This window comes from Brienomyrus brachyistius, chromosome 15, assembly GCF_023856365.1.
Source record: "Brienomyrus brachyistius isolate T26 chromosome 15, BBRACH_0.4, whole genome shotgun sequence".
Taxonomy (NCBI): domain Eukaryota; kingdom Metazoa; phylum Chordata; class Actinopteri; order Osteoglossiformes; family Mormyridae; genus Brienomyrus; species Brienomyrus brachyistius.
The window spans coordinates 105,221-126,328 of record NC_064547.1 but is presented as its reverse complement, the minus strand read 5'-3'; the positions used below and the strand labels follow the sequence as shown (position 1 = coordinate 126,328).

The following is a 21,108-nucleotide window of genomic DNA, read 5'->3' as shown; positions in this document are numbered from 1 at the left end:
GTGTTAGCATATTAGCGTGTTAGCATAGCGTATTAGCATATTAGCATATTAGCATAGCATATTAGCATATTAGCATATTAGCATATTAGCATATTAGCATAGCGTATTAGCATGTTAACGTATTAGCATGTTAGCATATTAGCATAGCATCTTAGCATATTAGCATATTAGCATATTAGCATATTAGCATAGCGTGTTAGCATAGCGTATAAGCATATTAGCATATTAGCATAGCATATTAGCATATTAGCATAGCATATTAGCATATTAGCATATTAGCATATTAGCATATTAGCATAGCGTGTTAGCATATTAGCATATTAGCATATTAGCATATTAGCATAGCGTATTAGCATGTTAACGTATTAGCATGTTAGCATATTAGCATAGCATCAGCATATTAGCATATTAGCATATTAGCATATTAGCATAGCGTGTTAGCATAACGTATTAGCATATTAGCATATTAGCATAGCATATTAGCGTATTAGCATATTAGCATATTAGCATAGCATATTAGCATATTAGCATATTAGTATATTAGCATAGCGTGTTAGCATATTAGCGTATTAGCATATTAGCATATTAGCATAGCATATTAGCATATTAGTATATTAGCATATTAGCATATTAGTATAACGTGTTAGCATATTAGCATATTAGGATATTAGCATACTAGCATATTAGCATATTAGCATAGCGTGTTAGCATATTAGCGTATTAGGATATTAGCATATTAGCATAGCATATTAGCATATTAGCATATTAGCATAGCGTATTAGCATATTAGCATATTAGCATATTAGCATATTAGCATAGCGTGTTAGCATATTAGCGTATTAGCATATTAGCATATTAGCATAGAATATTAGCATATTAGCATAATAGCATATTAGCATACTAGCATATTAGCATATTAGCGTAGCGTGTTAGCATATTAGCGTATTAGCATATTAGCATATTAGCATGGCATATTAGCATATTAGCATATTAGCATATTAGCATATTAGCATATTAGCATAGCGTGTTAGCATATTAGCATATTAGCATACTAGCATATTAACATAGCGTGTTAGCATATTAGCGTATTAGCATAGCATATTAGCATAGCATATTAGCATATTAGCATATTAGCATATTAGTATATTAGCATATTAGCATAGCGTATTAGCACATTAGCATATTAGCATATTAGCATATTAGCATATTAGCATAGCGTGTTAGCAGATTAGCGTATTAGCATATTAGCATATTAGCATTGAATATTAGCATATTAGCATATTAGCATATTAGCATATTAGCATATTAGCATAGCGTGTTAGCATATTAGCATATTAGCATATTAGCATATTAGCATATTAGCATAGCGTGTTAGCATATTAGCATATTAGCACATTAGCATAGCATATTAGCATATTAACATATTAGCATATTAACATAATAGCATATTAGCATAGCATGTTAACATAGCTTATTAGCGTATTAACATAGCATATTAGCATATTAGCATATTAGCATATTAGCATAGCGTGTTAGCATAGCGTGTTAGCATATTAGCGTATTAGCATATTAGCTGTATTGGAACTGTTGGTATGGTTATTTCTCCAGGCCTATAGGGGGCGCAGGTTTGCACAGTTTGCTATGTTGAGCCAATTAGTTACTAGAAGAAGTGTGATAGGAAGTGTTGCTCATGGGTGAAGCAAGACATGGTGTGTTTCTTCCGATCCAAAGCCATCCACTCCGTTAAATCCCTTTGAGTGGCAATATGAGTAAGTTTATTAATTATATTTACTTTTAAGACAAGGTATATGACATTTTTTGAAGTGATTTGGAAACGTTTGATGTGTTTTATATGTCCACATAAGTTCAACCAAAGCTAATGTTTATGTGACATTGCTGTATTCTGTATCATTTCAGTTTCACACTTTTTTGCATTAAATCCTGTCCAAATACAACACGTGCCTGTTCCTTGGAGGAAGTGATGCAAGAGAGAGTTTAGCTGGCTGTGAATCTCAATATAGGACACTGGGTCACATTGGGTGCAACAGTACAGTGAAATCATAGCACTCTGCGAGGGACGTCGAGTGACAGCTCTACTCTAACATGGAGAAATCAGATGCTGAAGGTCAAAACGACGAGGAAACAAGGTCCACTCGCTCAAGAAGGTCCTCAAAGTCTTCAGGAAGACTGACTGTTAGATCATCTGCAGCATGTTCAAGCAGGTCATCAGCATCAACCCGAGCCAGTATGGCAGCAGCGCGGGCTCAAGCAGAAGCTCAAGCAGCAAAAGCCAGATTAGCTTACGCTGAGAAGGAGATGAACATTAAAGTAGAGAAGGCCCGCCTAGAAGCAACTCTAGATGTAATCAACCTCCAAAAGGAAGCGGATGCAGCCTTGGCCAAAGCAGAGGTAATGGAGTCAGCAGCAGCTCAATTTGACAAAGCTGAATCAGGGGAAGAGTGGCCATTGTCACCTCTACAAGTAACCCCAGAACAAAAAGTGAGTGAATACATAAATAAATACAGCCACACTGACCTGACTCCAGACATTACATCCCACCATGACGACAGTAAATATCAGATTGAACAATCAAAACAATCAGTAATGTACACACCTCTTTACCCTAAACAAGAACCAGTGCAGTACTCATTCACGCCACAAGATGGAGCAGAGAGACGACTACAAAGAGACGTAAGTCCGCAGACTCTCCACGATGCATTACAACAGCAGCACGGATTAAGCTCAAATAATAATGCAGACACCATAGCAAGTGACCTCGCCAGATTCTTAGCCAAGAGTCAGCTAATAACTGGAGGGCTGTCTAAATTTGACGACAAGCCAGAAAATTACCTTAGTTGGAAGGCCACATTTCAGAGCACCATTAGGGACCTTTGTCTAACAGCCACTGAAGAAATCAACCTACTCATTAAGTGGCTAGGCCCAGAGTCTTCTGAACATGCCAAGAGATTAAAAGCAGTCAACATAAAGCATCCACCTGCCGGTCTGAACATGATATGGTTGAGACTAGAGGAATGTTACGGCTCACCAGAAGCAATAGAAAACTCCCTGTTTGCCCGAATACGAGACTTTCCAAAGCTCTCCAGCAAAGAACCACACAAGCTTCGCGACCTATCAGATCTGCTGTGTGAACTCCAAGCTGCAAAGCTAGATGGTTATTTGCCTGGTTTAAGTTACCTCGACACAGCTAGGGGAGTACATCCCATTGTGGAGAAGCTGCCCTTCCATCTTCAAGAGAAGTGGACAATGGTAGGGTCAAAGTTTAAAGAAGACCACAATGTTAGCTTCCCACCATTCTCATTCTTTGTTGAATTTGTGAAACGTCAAGCAAAAGCAAGGAATGATCCAAGCTTCACCACACCTTTCAACACAACTCTTTCCTATGTCAGCCACATGTCCAGCTACAGAAAAGAAAAACCGTTAAGCAACCACAACCAAAGGTCATCAGTTACAGTGCACAAGACGGACATATCATCAGAGGGATCAAAATCAAAAAAAGCAGACGAAGACATTGAAAGACAGTGCCCCATACATCACAAACCCCACCCACTCAAAAGATGCAGGGGCTTTAGAGCTATGCTGCTTGAACAGAGGAAGAGGTTCCTCAGAGACAATAGCATTTGCTATCGCTGCCTTGCTTCCACCGGCCACCAAGCCAAAGACTGTACAGTCACGATTAAGTGTGAAGAGTGTAATAGTGAGAAACACTTGGCAGCTCTTCATCCTGCCCCAACACTGCAAATGCCCAAGCCTCCTTCATCTCCTGAAGTTCACGGCGGGGAGCAAGCAAATCCACAAGACCCGGATGTTACTGCCACATGTACAGAGGTATGTGGAAATGAAACCACAGGGAGATCCTGTTCTAAGGTTTGCTTAGTACAAGTCTATCCCAAAGGTCAGCGAGACAACGCCAGAAGGATGTATGCAATAATTGACGATCAAAGCAACCAGTCACTTGCAAAGACAGAGTTTTTTGACATATTTAACATACAAGCCACACCTGAACCATACATGCTGAAAACCTGTAGTGGTGTAACACACACGACTGGTAGAAGAGCATTTGGCTACATGGTTGAGTCATTAGATGGAAAAATGGGTTTCCCTCTCCCCACGCTCGTAGAGTGCAATGCCATCCCTAACAACAGGGAAGAGGTACCAACTGCAGAAGCTGCTTTACACCACCCACACCTGAAAGCAATAGCTGCTGAAATACCACCTCTCGACCCAAGTGCAGACATTCTGTTGCTGATAGGACGCAACCTTCTGAGAGTTCACAAAGTGAGGGAGCAAATCAACGGCAGAGATAATGACCCGTTTGCACAGAAGCTTGACCTGGGCTGGGTTATCATTGGAGATGTGTGTCTCGGCAATGCCCACAAGCCAAGTAAAGTGAATGTTCTGAAAACCTATGTATTGGACAATGGACGCCCAAGCTATCTCTCTCCCTGTGACAGTCACCTTAGTGTAAAGGAGGACTTCAGTCTGAGCCAAACCAAACCCATCTCCAGTCAACTGCCATCTGCTCACTCACACCAAAGGTCCACAGCTGAGAATTTGGGAGACTCTGTGTTTTGTCACACCAGTAATGACAACCACCTTGCTCATTCAGCTGAAGATGTAATCTTTTTGAAAAAGATGGCAGGCTTCTTTAAGGACAATACAAACAGCTGGGTTGCACCACTCCCGTTCCGAACCCCCAGACGCAAACTCCCGGATAACCGGTCCTACGCCTACCAACGGCTCATGTCGTTACGATGTACGCTCGACAAGAAACCAGAAATGAAAACACATTTTGTGGAATTCATGCAGAAAATGCTAGATAACCAACACGCAGAACTCGCACCACCTCCCAATAAAGACAAAGAGTACTGGTATCTCCCGATATTTGGCGTGTACCATCCTCAAAAGCCAGGGAAGATACGTGTGGTGTTTGATTCGAGTGCGCAGTTTGATGGAGTGTCCCTCAATGAAGTGTTGCTGTCCGGCCCGGACCTGAACAACACGCTTTTGGGTGTGCTGCTTCGCTTCAGGAAAGAACCCGTCGCAGTCACAGCTGACATCGAACATATGTTCTACTGTTTTGTAGTCCAAGAAGATCACAGAGACTACCTTCGCTTTCTTTGGTACAAAGACAACGACCTTGGCAAAGACGTAGTAGACTACAGAATGAGGGTGCATGTTTTTGGTAACAGTCCTTCCCCGGCAGTGGCAATTTACGGGCTGAGATTGGCAGCAAGGGAAGCAGAAAGTGAGTACGGAACTGACGCCCGAGACTTCGTAGAGCACAACTTCTATGTCGATGACGCATTAAAGTCTTTCCCAACTGCAGCTGAGGCTGTTGATGTCCTACAGAGAACTCAGAAAATGCTTGCCCTCTCAAATCTACGTCTCCACAAGATTGCTTCCAATAAAGTGGAAGTGGTGAGTGCTTTCCCCCCTGAGGATAGGGCCAAAGATATCAAAGATCTCGATTTAACAACAGATGAGCTTCCAGTCCAGTGCAGCTTAGGGGTAAGTTGGAACCCCACAACAGACACGTTCACATTCCATGTTCCACAAGAGCAAAAACCCTTCACTCGCCGGGGCGTACTCTCAACAGTGAACAGCTTGTTTGACCCTCTTGGTTTGCTTGCACCCGTAACCATCAAAGGAAGACTTCTTCTCAGAGAGCTCTCCAGTAGCAACCTTGAGTGGGACAGTTCCTTACCCCAAGACATGTACGATGGCTGGAGAAGGTGGCATGACTCGCTACGAAGTCTCACAAATCTGCACATTCCCCGCCCCTACGTCACGTTCTCCATCTCACAAGCCACCTTCATTGAACTTTGTGTGTTCTCAGACGCTTCGGTGAAAGCCATCGCTGCGGTAGCTTACCTGAAGGTCACACATGAAGACAGGCACAGTGAGGTTGGATTTGTTATGGGTAAGGCCAAACTAGCTCCTGTACCAGAACCGACCATTCCTCGATTAGAGCTGTGCGCTGCAGTGCTTGCTGTGGAGATGTCAGAGCTTCTCACAGTAGAACTAAACGCAAAGATTGACAAGACAACATTCTACACTGACAGTAAAGTGGTGTTAGGATACATTAACAATCAAAGCAGAAGATTCCATGTATATGTGAACAATCGTGTACAGAGAATCAAGCAGTCTTCCCTACCAGATCAATGGAGATACGTCCCATCAGAGCACAATCCTGCTGATCATGGCTCTCGGTCTGTACCAGCAGAAAAACTCTCTGGTACTTCATGGTTGTACGGCCCAGCACTTCTTCTCAATCACGAGACTCTCTCCCCAGAAAAGGGTCCATATGAACTTGTCGATCCAGAGTCGGACATTGAAATTCGACATAAAGTCAATGTACTTGTGACCACAACTGCTCCAGGTGCCTTGGGTTCATCACGCTTTGAAAGATTCTCAAAATGGACTTCCCTTGTCCAAGCGGTGGCCTACCTTCGCCACATCTCTCACAGTTTCAAGTATAAAGATGGTGATGTCTGTAGCGGCTGGCATCTTTGTAAGGCTAGTCTCACAGATGGAGCGTTATCTGAAGCAGAGCACACGATCATCAGGTGTGTCCAGCGTGAAGTCTATGCAGAAGAAATAAAATGCATCATGGCAAAACGAGACTTGCCTCGCAACAGTGCTCTTCACAAACTCCATCCCATCATCGATGGCCAAAACTTACTGCGAGTAGGAGGTCGACTTGCAGAGTCTGGCTTGCCGAGTCATCAAGCTAACCCTCTTCTGATACCAGGGAAGCATCACATTGCAACACTGCTCATTCGACATCACCATGAAGCCACCCAGCACCAAGGAAGACACTTCACTGAAGGGGCTGTGAGAGCAAGTGGCTTATGGGTAGTTGGTTCTAAGAGGTCTATCAGCAGTGTAATCCACAAATGTGTCACCTGCAGAAAGCTTCGAGGTAGAACAGAGCAGCAAATCATGTCTGACTTACCTGCCGAACGTCTTCAGACGGACCCCCCGTTCTCTTATGTTGGCCTCGATGTATTTGGACCGTGGGAGGTTTCAACACGCCGCACCAAAGGTGGTCAAGCAAACAGTAAGAGATGGGCAGTCTTGTTCACTTGCATGTCTACACGGGCTGTTCATATTGAAGTGATTGAAACTCTCAGCTCTTCCAGTTTCATCAATGCTCTTCGCAGGTTCTTTGCGATCAGAGGCCCGGCTAAGCAGTTGAGGTCAGATTGCGGAACCAATTTTATTGGTGCCTCCAAGGACCTAAAGTTGTATTCCCCAAAGCCTGGTGAGACAAGTGTGGATGACTACCTACGCAAGCAGAGGTGTTCCTGGGTGTTTAATGCGCCTCACTCCTCTCACATGGGTGGCGCCTGGGAGCGTATGATAGGCATCTCACGACGCATCCTAGACTCGATGCTCCTACAAGCAGGAAACCCTACACTAACTCACGAGGTCCTGACAACGTTAATGGCGGAAGTCACGGCTATTATCAACGCAAGGCCCTTGGTACCCGTTTCCTCGGATCCAGACGCTCCCTTAATCCTGACCCCTTCAGCTCTGCTCACCCAGAAGGTCGATCCGATCCCAACTCCACCTGTGGATTTTACCAAGGCCGACATATATACACGTCAGTGGAAGAGAGTTCAAGCCCTTGCCGACACATTCTGGGCCAGGTGGCAGAGGGAGTACCTTCACATGCTCCAAGGTCGTCAGAAATGGCAGCGCAGCAGACCAAACTTGAAGGAAGGAGATGTTGTTCTTCTGAAGGACAAGCAACTAAAAAGAAATGAGTGGCCTATGGGTGTCATCGTGAAGACACTTCCAAGCAGAGATGGAGTTGTCAGAAAGATGGAAGTGAAGGTGACACGTGACAAGATTGCGAAGATATTCTGTAGACCCATTTCGGACTGTATCCTTCTTCTGAGAGATTGGTCTAACATCTAATCTAAATAGTGGCATACTTAAAATAATGCCAGGCGGGGAGTGTATTGGAACTGTTGGTATGGTTATTTCTCCAGGCCTATAGGGGGCGCAGGTTTGCACAGTTTGCTATGTTGAGCCAATTAGTTACTAGAAGAAGTGTGATAGGAAGTGTTGCTCATGGGTGAAGCAAGACATGGTGTGTTTCTTCCGATCCAAAGCCATCCACTCCGTTAAATCCCTTTGAGTGGCAATATGAGTAAGTTTATTAATTATATTTACTTTTAAGACAAGGTATATGACATTTTTTGAAGTGATTTGGAAACGTTTGATGTGTTTTATATGTCCACATAAGTTCAACCAAAGCTAATGTTTATGTGACATTGCTGTATTCTGTATCATTTCAGTTTCACACTTTTTTGCATTAAATCCTGTCCAAATACAACACGTGCCTGTTCCTTGGAGGAAGTGATGCAAGAGAGAGTTTAGCTGGCTGTGAATCTCAATATAGGACACTGGGTCACATTGGGTGCAACAGTACATTAGCATATTAGCATATTAGCATAGCATATTAGCATATTAGCATATTAGCGTATTAGCATATTAGCGTATTACCATATTAGCATAGTATATTAGCATATTAGCATATTAGCATAGCATATTAGCATATTAGCATAGCATATTAGCATAGCGTGTTAGCATATTAGCGAATTAGCATATTAGCATATTAGCATAGCATATTAACATATTAGCATATTAGCATATTAGCATATTAGCATAGCATGTTAGCAAATTAGCGTATTAGCATATTAGCATATTAGCATATTAGCATATTAGCATATTAGCATAGCCTGTTAGCATATTAGCATATTAGCATATTAATATATTAGCATATTACCATAGCATATTAGCATATTAGCATAGCGTGTTAGCATATTAGCGTATTAGCATATTAGCATATTAGCATAGCATATTAGCATCTTAGCATATTAGCATCAGCATATTAGCATAGCATTTTAGCATATTAGCATATTAGCATATTAGCATATTAGTAGAGCGTGTTAGCATATTAGCGTATTAGCATATTAGCATATTAGCATATTAGCATATTAGTAGAGCGTGTTAGCATATTAGCGTATTAGCATATTAGCATATTAGCATAGCATATTAGCATATTAGCATATAAGCATATTAGTATAGCGTGTTAGCATATTAACATATTAGCATATTAGCATATTAGCATAGCATATTGGCATATTAGCATATTAGCATATTAGCATGTTAGCATATTAACATAGCATATTAGCATATTACCATATTAGCATATTAGCATATTAGCATAGCGTGTTAGCATATTAGCGTATTAACATAGCATATTAGCATATTAGCATATTAGCATATTAGCATATTAGCATAGTGTGTTAGCATATTAGCATATTAGCATATTAGCATATTAACATATTAGCGTATTAGCATATTAGCATATTAGCATAGAATATTAGCATAGCATATTAGCATAGCATATTAGCATATTAGCATAGCGTGTTAGCATATTAGCATATTAGCATATTAGCATATTAGCATAGCGTGTTAGCATATTAGCATATTAGCACATTAGCATAGCATATTAGCATATTAACATATTAGCATATTAGCATAATAGCATATTAGCATAGCATGTTATATTAACGTATTAGCATATTAGCATATTAGCATATTAGCATAGCATATTAGCATATTAGCATATTAGCATATTAGCATATTAGCATAGCATGTTAGCATATTAGCGTGTTAGCATATTAGCGTATTAGCATATTAGCATATTAGCATAGCATAGCATATTAGCATATTAACATATTAGCATATTAGCATATTAGCATAGCGTGTTAGCAGATTAGCGTATTAGCATATTAGCATATTAGCATTGAATATTAGCATATTAGCATATTAGCATATTAGCATATTAGCATATTAGCATAGCGTGTTAGCATATTAGCATATTAGCATAGCATATTAGCATAGCGTGTTAGCATATTAGCATATTAGCACATTAGCATAGCATATTAGCATATTAACATATTAGCATATTAACATAATAGCATATTAGCATAGCATGTTAACATAGCGTATTAGCGTATTAGCATAGCATATTAGCATATTAGCATATTAGCATATTAGCATATTAGCATATTAGCATAGCGTGTTAGCATAGCGTGTTAGCATATTAGCGTATTAGCATATTAGCATATTAGCATATTAGCATATTAGTATATTAGCATATTAGCGTATTAGCATATTAGCGTATTAGCATATTAGCGTATTACCATATTAGCATAGTATATTAGCATATTAGCATATTAGCATAGCATATTAGCATATTAGCATAGCATATTAGCATAGCGTGTTAGCATATTAGCGAATTAGCATATTAGCATATTAGCATAGCATATTAACATATTAGCACATTAGCATATTAGCATATTAGCATAGCATGTTAGCAAATTAGCGTATTAGAATATTAACATATTAGCATATTAGCATATTAGCACATTAACATATTAGCATATTAGCATAGCATATTAGCATAGTATATTAGCATAGCATATTAGCATATTAGCATATTAGCATATTAGCATATTAATATATTAGCATATTACCATAGCATATTAGCATATTAGCATAGCGTGTTAGCATATTAGCGTATTAGCATATTAGCATATTAGCATAGCATATTAGCATTTTAGCATATTAGCATCAGCATATTAGCATAGCATTTTAGCATATTAGCATATTAGCATATTAGCATATTAGTATAGCGTGTTAGCATATTAGCGTATTAGCATATTAGCATATTGGCATAGCATATTAGCATATTAGCATATTAGCATATAAGCATATTAGCATAGCGTGTTAGCATATTAGCATATTAGCATATTAGCATATTAGCATAGCATATTGGCATATTAGCATATTAGCATATTAGCATGTTAGCATATTAGCATAGCATATTAGCATATTACCATATTAGCATATTAGCATATTAGCATAGCGTGTTAGCATATTAACGTATTAACATAGCATATTAGCATATTAGCATATTAGCATAGCATATTAGCATAACATATTAGCATAGCATATTAGCATATTAGCATATTAGCATATTAGCATATGAGCATAGTGTGTTAGCATATTAGCATATTAGCATATTAGCATATTAGCATAGCGTGTTAGCATATTAGCGTATTAGCATATTAGCATATTAGCATAGAATATTAGCATATTAGCATATTAGCATAGCATATTAGCATATTAGCATAGCATATTAGCATATTAGCATAGCGTGTTAGCATATTAGCATATTAGCATATTAGCATATTAGCATAGCGTGTTAGCATATTAGCATATTAGCACATTAGCATAGCATATTAGCATATTAACATATTAGCATATTAACATAATAGCATATTAGCATAGCATGTTATATTAACGTATTAGCATATTAGCATATTAGCATATTAGCATATTAGCATATTAGCATAGCATATTAGCATATTAGCATATTAGCATAGCGTGTTAGCATATTAGCGTGTTAGCATATTAGCGTGTTAGCATATTAGCGTATTAGCATATTAGCATATTAGCATAGCATATTAGCATATTAACATATTAGCATATTAGCATATTAGCATATTAGCATATTAGCATAGCGTGTTAGCATATTAGCGTATTAGCATATTAGCATAGTATATTAGCATATTAGCATATTAGCATAGTATATTAGCATATTAGCATATTAGCATAGCATATTAGCATAGCGTGTTAGCATATTAGCGTATTAGCATATTAGCATATTAGTATAGCATATTAGCATATTAGCATATTAGCATATTAGCATATTAGCATATTAACATATTAGCATAGCATGTTAGTATATTAGCGTATTAGCATATTAGCATATTAGCATATTAGCATATTAGTATATTAGCACATTAGCATATTAGCATATTAGCATAGCATATTAGCATAGCATATTAGCATATTAGCATATTAACATATTACCATAGCATATTAGCATATTAGCATAGCATGTTAGCATATTAGCGTATTAGCATATTAGCATATTAGCATAGCATATTAGCATCTTAGCATATTAGCATTTTAGCATAGCATATTAGCATATTAGCATATTAGCATATTAGCATAGCGTGTTAGCATATTAGCGTATTAGCATATTAGCATATTAGCATAGCATATTAGCATATTAGCATATTAGCATATTAGCATATTAGCATAGCGTGTTAGCATATTAGCATATTAGCATATTTGCATAGCATATTAACATATTAGCATATTAGCATATTAGCATAGCATATTAGCATATTAGCATATTAGCATATTAGCATAGCGTGTTAGCATATTAGCGTATTAACATAGCATATTAGCATAGCATATTAGCATAGCATATTAGCATATTAACATAGCGTGCTAGCATATTAGCGTATTAGCATATTAGCATATTAGCATAGCATATTAGCATATTAGCATATTAGCATATTAGCATATTAGCATAGCGTGTTAGCATATTAGCGTATTAGCATATTAGCATATTAGCATAGCATATTAGCATATTAGCATATTAGCATATTAGCATATTAGCATATTAACATAGCATATTAGCATAGCGTGTTAGCATATTAGCGTATTAGCATATTAGCATATTAGCATAGCATATTAGCATATTAGCATATTAGCATATTAGCATAGCATATTAGCATATTAGCATAGCGTGTTAGCATATTAGCATAGCGTGTTAGCATATTAGCATATTAGCATATTAGCATATTAGCATAGCGTGTTAACATATTAGCGGATTAGCACATTAGCATATTAGCATAGCATATTAGCATAGCATATTAGCATAGCATATTAGCATATTAGCATAGCGTGTTAGCATATTAGCATATTAGCATATTAGCATATTAGCATAGCGTGTTAGCATATTAGCGTATTAGCATATTAGCATATTAGCGTATTAGCATATTAGCATATTAGCATAGCATATTAGCATATTAGCATATTAGCATATTAGCATAGCGTGTTAGCATATTAGTGTATTAGCATAGCATATTAGCATAGCATATTAGCATATTAGCATATTAGCATATTAGCATATTAGCATAGCGTGTTAGCATATTAGCGTATTAGCATATTAGTATATTATCATAGCATATTAGCATATTAGCATAGCATATTAGCATATTAACATATTAGCATATTAGCATAGCGTATTAGCATGTTAACGTATTAGCATGTTAGCATATTAGCATAGCATCTTAGCATATTAGCATATTGGCATATTAGCATATTAGCATAGCGTGTTAGCATAGCGTATTAGCATATTAGCATAGCATATTAGCATATTAGCGTATTAGCATATTAGCATATTAGCATAGCATATTAGCATATTAGCATATTAGCATATTAGCATAGCGTGTTAGCATATTAGCATATTAGCATATTAGCATAGCGTGTTAGCATATTAACGTATTAGCATATTAGCATATTAGCATAGCATATTAGTATATTAGCATAGCATATTAGCATGTTAGCATATTAGCATATTAGCATATTAGCATAGCGTGTTAGCATATTAGCATATTAGCATATTAGCATATTAGCATAGCATATTAGCATATTAGCATATTAGCATATTAGCATAGCGTGTTAGCATATTAGCGTATTAGCATATTAGCATATTAGCATAGCATATTAGCATATTAGCATATTAGCATATTAGCATATTAGCATAGCGTGTTAGCATAGCGTGTTAGCATATTAGCATATTAGCATATTAGCATACTAACATAGCATATTAGTATATTAGCATAGCATATTAGCATATTAGCATATTAGCATATTAGCATATTAGAATATTAACATAGCGTGTTAGCATATTAACGTATTAGCATATTAGCATATTAGCATATTAGCATATTAGCATATTAGCATAGCATATTAGCATATTAGCATAATAGCATATTAGCATACTAGCATATTAGCATATTAGCGTAGCGTGTTAGCATATTAGCGTATTAGCATATTAGCATATTAGCATGGCATATTAGCATATTAGCATATTAGCATATTAGCATATTAGCATATTAGCATAGCGTGTTAGCATATTAGCATATTAGCATACTAGCATATTAACATAACGTGTTAGCATATTAGCGTATTAGCATAGCATATTAACATAGCATATTAGCATATTAGCATATTAGCATATTAGCATATTAGCATAGCGTATTAGCATATTAGCATATTAGCATATTAGCATATTAGCATATTAGCATATTAGCATAGCGTGTTAGCAGATTAGCGTATTAGCATATTAGCATATTAGCATATTAGCATATTAGCATATTAGCATAGCGTGTTAGCATATTAGCATATTAGCATATTAGCATATTAGCATATTAGCATAGCGTGTTAGCATATTAGCATATTAGCACATTAGCATAGCATATTAGCATATTAACATATTAGCATATTAACATAATAGCATATTAGCATAGCATGTTAATATAGCGTATTAGCGTATTAGCATAGCATATTAGCATATTAGCATATTAGCATATTAGCATATTAGCATAGCGTGTTAGCATAGCGTGTTAGCATATTAGCGTATTAGCATATTAGCATATTAGCATATTAGCATATTAGCATATTAGCATATTAGCGTATTAGCATATTAGCGTATTAGCATATTAGCGTATTACCATATTAGCATAGTATATTAGCATATTAGCATATTAGCATAGCATATTAGCATATTAGCATAGTATATTAGCATAGCGTGTTAGCATATTAGCGAATTAGCATATTAGCATATTAGCATAGCATATTAACATATTAGCATATTAGCATATTAGCATATTAGCATAGCATGTTAGCAAATTAGCGTATTAGCATATTAGCATATTAGCATATTAGCATATTAGCACATTAACATATTAGCATATTAGCATAGCATATTAGCATAGCATTTTAGCATAGCATATTAGCATATTAGCATATTAGCATATTAATATATTAGCATATTACCATAGCATATTAGCATATTAGCATAGCGTGTTAGCATATTAGCGTATTAGCATATTAGCATATTAGCATAGCATATTAGCATCTTAGCATATTAGCATCAGCATATTAGCATAGCATTTTAGCATATTAGCATATTAGCATATTAGCATATTAGTATAGCGTGTTAGCATATTAGCGTATTAGCATATTAGCATATTAGCATAGCATATTAGCATATTAGCATATAAGCATATTAGCATAGCGTGTTAGCATATTAGCATATTAGCATATTAGCATATTAGCATATTAGCATATTAGCATAGCATATTGGCATATTAGCATATTAGCATATTAGCATATTAGCATGTTAGCATATTAGCATAGCATATTAGCATATTACCATATTAGCATATTAGCATATTAGCATAGCGTGTTAGCATATTAACGTATTAACATAGCATATTAGCATATTAGCATATTAGCATAGCATATTAGCATAACATATTAGCATAGCATATTAGCATATTAGCATATTAGCATATTAGCATAGTGTGTTAGCATATTAGCATATTAGCATATTAGCATATTAGCATAGCGTGTTAGCATATTAGCGTATTAGCATATTAGCATATTAGCATAGAATATTAGCATATTAGCATATTAGCATAGCATATTAGCATATTAGCATAGCGTGTTAGCATATAAGCATATTAGCATATTAGCATATTAGCATAGCGTGTTAGCATATTAGCATATTAGCACATTAGAATAGCATATTAGCATATTAACATATTAGCATATTAGCATAATAGCATATTAGCATAGCATGTTATATTAACGTATTAGCATATTAGCATATTAGCATATTAGCATAGCATATTAGCATATTAGCATATTAGCATATTAGCATATTAGCATAGCGTGTTAGCATATTAGCGTGTTAGCATATTAGCGTATTAGCATATTAGCATATTAGCATAGCATATTAGCATATTAACATATTAGCATATTAGCATATTAGCATAGCGTGTTAGCATATTAGCGTATTAGCATATTAGCATAGTATATTAGCATATTAGCATATTAGCATAGCATATTAGCATAGCGTGTTAGCATATTAGCGTATTAGCATATTAGTATATTAGTATAGCATATTAGCATATTAGCATATTAGCATATTAGCATATTAACATATTAGCATAGTATGTTAGTATATTAGCGTATTAGCATATTAGTATATTAGCATATTAGCATATTAGTATATTAGCACATTAGCATATTAGCATATTAGCATAGCATATTAGCATAGCATATTAGCATATTAGCATATTAACATATTACCATAGCATATTAGCATATTAGCATACCATGTTAGCATATTAGCGTATTAGCATATTAGCATATTAGCATAGCATATTAGCATCTTAGCATATTAGCATATTAGCATAGCATATCAACATATTAGCATATTAGCATATTAGTATAGCGTGTTAGCATATTAGCGTATTAGCATATTAGCATATTAACATAGCATATTAGCATATTAGCATATTAGCATATTAGCATATTAGCATATTAGCATATTAGCATAGCGTGTTAGCATATTAGCATATTAGCAAATTTGCATAGCATATTAACATATTAGCATATTAGCAAATTAGCATAGCATATTAGCATATTAGCATATTAGCATAGCGTGTTAGCATATTAGCGTATTAACATAGCATATTAGCATAGCATATTAGCATAGCATATTAGCATATTAACATAGCGTGCTAGCATATTAGCGTATTAGCATATTAGCATATTAGCATAGCATATTAGCATATTAACATATTAGCATATTAGCATATTAGCATAGCGTGTTAGCATATTAGCGTATTAGCATATTAGCATATTAGCATAGCATATTAGCATATTAGCATATTAGCATATTAGCATATTAGCATATTAACATAGCATATTAGCATAGCGTGTTAGCATATTAGCGTATTAGCATATTAGCATATTAGCATAGCATATTAGCATATTAGCATATTAGCATATTAGCATAGCATATTAGCATATTAGCATAGCGTGTTAGCATATTAGCATAGCGTGTTAGCATATTAGCATATTAGCATATTAGCATATTAGCATATTAGCATAGCGTGTTAACATATTAGCGGATTAGCACATTAGCATATTAGCATAGCATATTAGCATAGCATACTAGCATAGCATATTAGCATATAAGCATAGCGTGTTAGCATATTAGCATATTAGCATATTAGCATATTAGCATAGCGTGTTAGCATATTAGCGTATTAGCATATTAGCATATTAGCGTATTAGCATATTAGCATATTAGCATAGCATATTAGCATATTAGCATATTAGCATAGCGTGTTAGCATATTAGTGTATTAGCATATTAACATATTAGCATAGCATATTAGCATATTAGCATATTAGCATATTAGCATATTAGCATAGCGTGTTAGCATAGCGTATTAGCATATTAGTATATTATCATAGCATATTAGCATATTAGCATAGCATATTAGCATATTAACATATTAGCATATTAGCATAGCGTATTAGCATGTTAACGTATTAGCATGTTAGCATATTAGCATAGCATCAGCATATTAGCATATTAGCATATTAGCATATTAGCATATTAGCATAGCGTGTTAGCATAGCGTATTAGCATATTAGCATATTAGCATAGCATATTAGCGTATTAGCATATTAGCATATTAGCATAGCATATTAGCATATTAGCATAGCATATTAGCATAGCGTGTTAGCATATTAGCATATTAGCATATTAGCATAGCGTGTTAGCATATTAACGTATTAGCATATTAGCATATTAGCATAGCATATTAGTATATTAGCATAGCATATTAGCATATTAGCATATTAGCATATTAGCATATTAGCATAGCGTGTTAGCATATTAGCATATTAGCATATTAGCATATTAGCATAGCATATTAGCATATTAGCATATTAGCATAGCGTGTTAGCATATTAGCGTATTAGCATATTAGCATATTAGCATAGCATATTAGCATATTAGCATATTAGCATATTAGCATATTAGCATAGCGTGTTAGCATATTAACGTATTAACATAGCATATTAGCATATTAGCATATTAGCATAGCATATTAGCATAACATATTAGCATAGCATATTAGCATATTAGCATATTAGCATATTAGCATATTAGCATATTAGCATAGTGTGTTAGTATATTAGCATATTAGCATATTAGCATATTAGCATAGCGTGTTAGCATAGCGTATTAGCATATTAGCGTATTAGCATATTAGCATATTAGCATAGCATATTAGCATATTAGCATATTAGCATATTAACATATTAGCATATTAGCATATTAGCATAGCGTGTTAGCATATTAGCGTATTAGCATATTAGCATATTAGCATAGCATATTAGCATATTAGCATAGCATATTAGCATATTAGCATATTAGCATATTAGCATAGTGTATTAGCATGTTAACGTATTAGCATGTTAGCATATTAGCATAGCATCAGCATATTAGCATATTAGCATATTAGCATATTAGCATATTAGCATAGCGTGTTAGCATAGCGTATTAGCATATTAGCATATTAGCATAGCATATTAGTGTATTAGCATATTAGCATATTAACATAGCATATTAGCATATTAGCATATTAGCATATTAGCATAGCGTGTTAGCATATTAGCATATTAGCATATTAGCATATTAGCATATTAGCATAGCGTGTTAGCATATTAGCATATTAACGTATTAGCATATTAGCGTATTAGCATATTAGCATATTAGCATAGCATATTAATTTATTAACATAGCATATTAGCATATTAGCATAGCATATTAGCATATTAGCATATTAGCATAGCATGTTAGCATATTAGCGTATTAGCATATTAGCATATTAGCATATTAGCATATTAGCATAGCATATTAGCATATTAACATATTAGCATATTAGCATATTAGCATAGCGTGTTAGCATATTAGCGTATTAGCATATTAGCATATTAGCGTATTAGCATATTAGCATATTAGCATAGCATATTAGCATATTAGCATATTAGCATAGCGTGTTAGCATATTAGTGTATTAGCATATTAACATATTAGCATAGCATATTAGCATATTAGCATATTAGCATATTAGCATATTAGCATAGCGTGTTAGCATAGCGTATTAGCATATTAGTATATTATCATAGCATATTAGCATATTAGCATAGCATATTAGCATATTAACATATTAGTATATTAGCATAGCGTATTAGCATGTTAACGTATTAGCATGTTAGCATATTAGCATAGCATCTTAGCATATTAGCATATTAGCATATTAGCATATTAGCATAGCGTGTTAGCATAGCATATTAGCATATTAGCATATTAGCATAGCATATTAGCGTATTAGCATATTAGCATATTAGCATAGCATATTAGCATATTAGCATAGCATATTAGCATAGCGTGTTAGCATATTAGCATATTAGCATATTAGCATATTAGCATAGCGTGTTAGCATATTAACGTATTAGCATATTAGCATATTAGCATAGCATATTAGTATATTAGCATAGCATATTAGCATATTAGTATATTAGCATATTAGCATATTAGCATAGCGTGTTAGCATATTAGCATATTAGCATATTAGCATATTAGCATAGCATATTAGCATATTAGCATATTAGCATATTAGCATAGCGTGTTAGCATATTAGCGTATTAGCATATTAGCATATTAGCATAGCATATTAGCATATTAGCATATTAGCATATTAGCATATTAGCATAGCGTGTTAGCATAGCGTATTAGCATATTAGCGTATTAGCATATTAGCATATTAGCATAGCATATTAGCATATTAGCATATTAGCATATTAACATATTAGCATATTAGCATATTAGCATAGCGTGTTAGCATATTAGCGTATTAGCATATTAGCATATTAGCATAGCATATTAGCATATTAGCATATTAGCATATTAGCATAGCGTGTTAGCATATTAGCGTATTAGCATATTAGCATATTAGCATAGCATATTAGCATATTAGCATATTAGCATATTAGCATATTAGCATAGCGTGTTAGCATATTAGCGTATTAGCATATTAGCATATTAGCATAGCAAATTAACATATTAACATATTAGCATATTAACATATTAGCATATTAGCATAACGTGTTAGCATATTAGCATAGCATATTAGCATATTAGCATAGCATATTAGCATATTAGCATATTAGCATATTAGTATATTAGCATATTAGCATATTAGCATATTAGTATAGCGTGTTACCATATTATCAATTAGCATATTAGCATATTAGCATAGCATATTAGCATATTAGCATATTAGCATATTAGCATAGCGTGTTAGCATATTAGCATATTAGTATATTAAGATATTAGCATATTAGCATATTAGCATAGCATATTAGCATAGCGTGTTAGCATATTAGCGTATTAGCATATTAGCATAGCATATTAACATATTAGCATATTAGCATATTAGCATATTAGCATATTAGCATAGCATATTAGCATATTAGCATATTAGCATATTAGCATAGCGTGTTAGCATATTAGCATATTAGCATAGCATATTAGCATATTAGCATATTAGCATATTAGCATATTAGTATAGCGTGTTAGCATATTAGCAATTAGCAATTAGCATATTAGCATATTAACATATTAGCATAGCATATTAGCATATTAACATATTAGCATATTAGCATATTAGCATATTAGCATAGCGTGTTAGCATATTAGCATATTAGTATATTAGGATATTAGCATATTAGCATATTAGCATATTAGCATATTAGCATAGCGTGTTAGCATATTAGCGTATTAGCATATTAGAATAGCATATTAGCATATTAGCATATTAACATATTAGCATATTAGCATAGCATATTAGCATATTAGCATATTAGCATATTAGCATAGCGTGTTAGCATATTAGCATATTAGCATATTAACATAGCATATTAGCATCTTAGCATAGCATATTAGCATATTAGCATATTAGTATATTAGGATATTAGCGTATTAGCATATT

The 21,108-nt window shown here is 34.8% G+C and overlaps 1 protein-coding gene across 1 annotated transcript; it reads left to right on the top strand.

The window, feature by feature from the left end:
• Window positions 1-4,110: 4,110 nt before the first annotated feature.
• LOC125708815 (uncharacterized) lies at window positions 4,111-8,455 on the top strand. The gene has a single exon (XM_048976643.1). It carries the CDS (start codon window positions 4,111-4,113, stop codon window positions 7,942-7,944), a length of 3,834 nt encoding a protein of 1,277 aa, XP_048832600.1. The 3' UTR covers window positions 7,945-8,455.
• The last annotated feature ends 12,653 nt before the right edge of the window (window positions 8,456-21,108 follow it).

Bases quoted from the DNA above. Each gene is read 5' to 3' on its own strand.
- LOC125708815 (XM_048976643.1), top strand. From the start codon at position 4,111: ATGGGTTTCCCTCTCCCCACGCTCGTAGAGTGCAATGCCATCCCTAAC.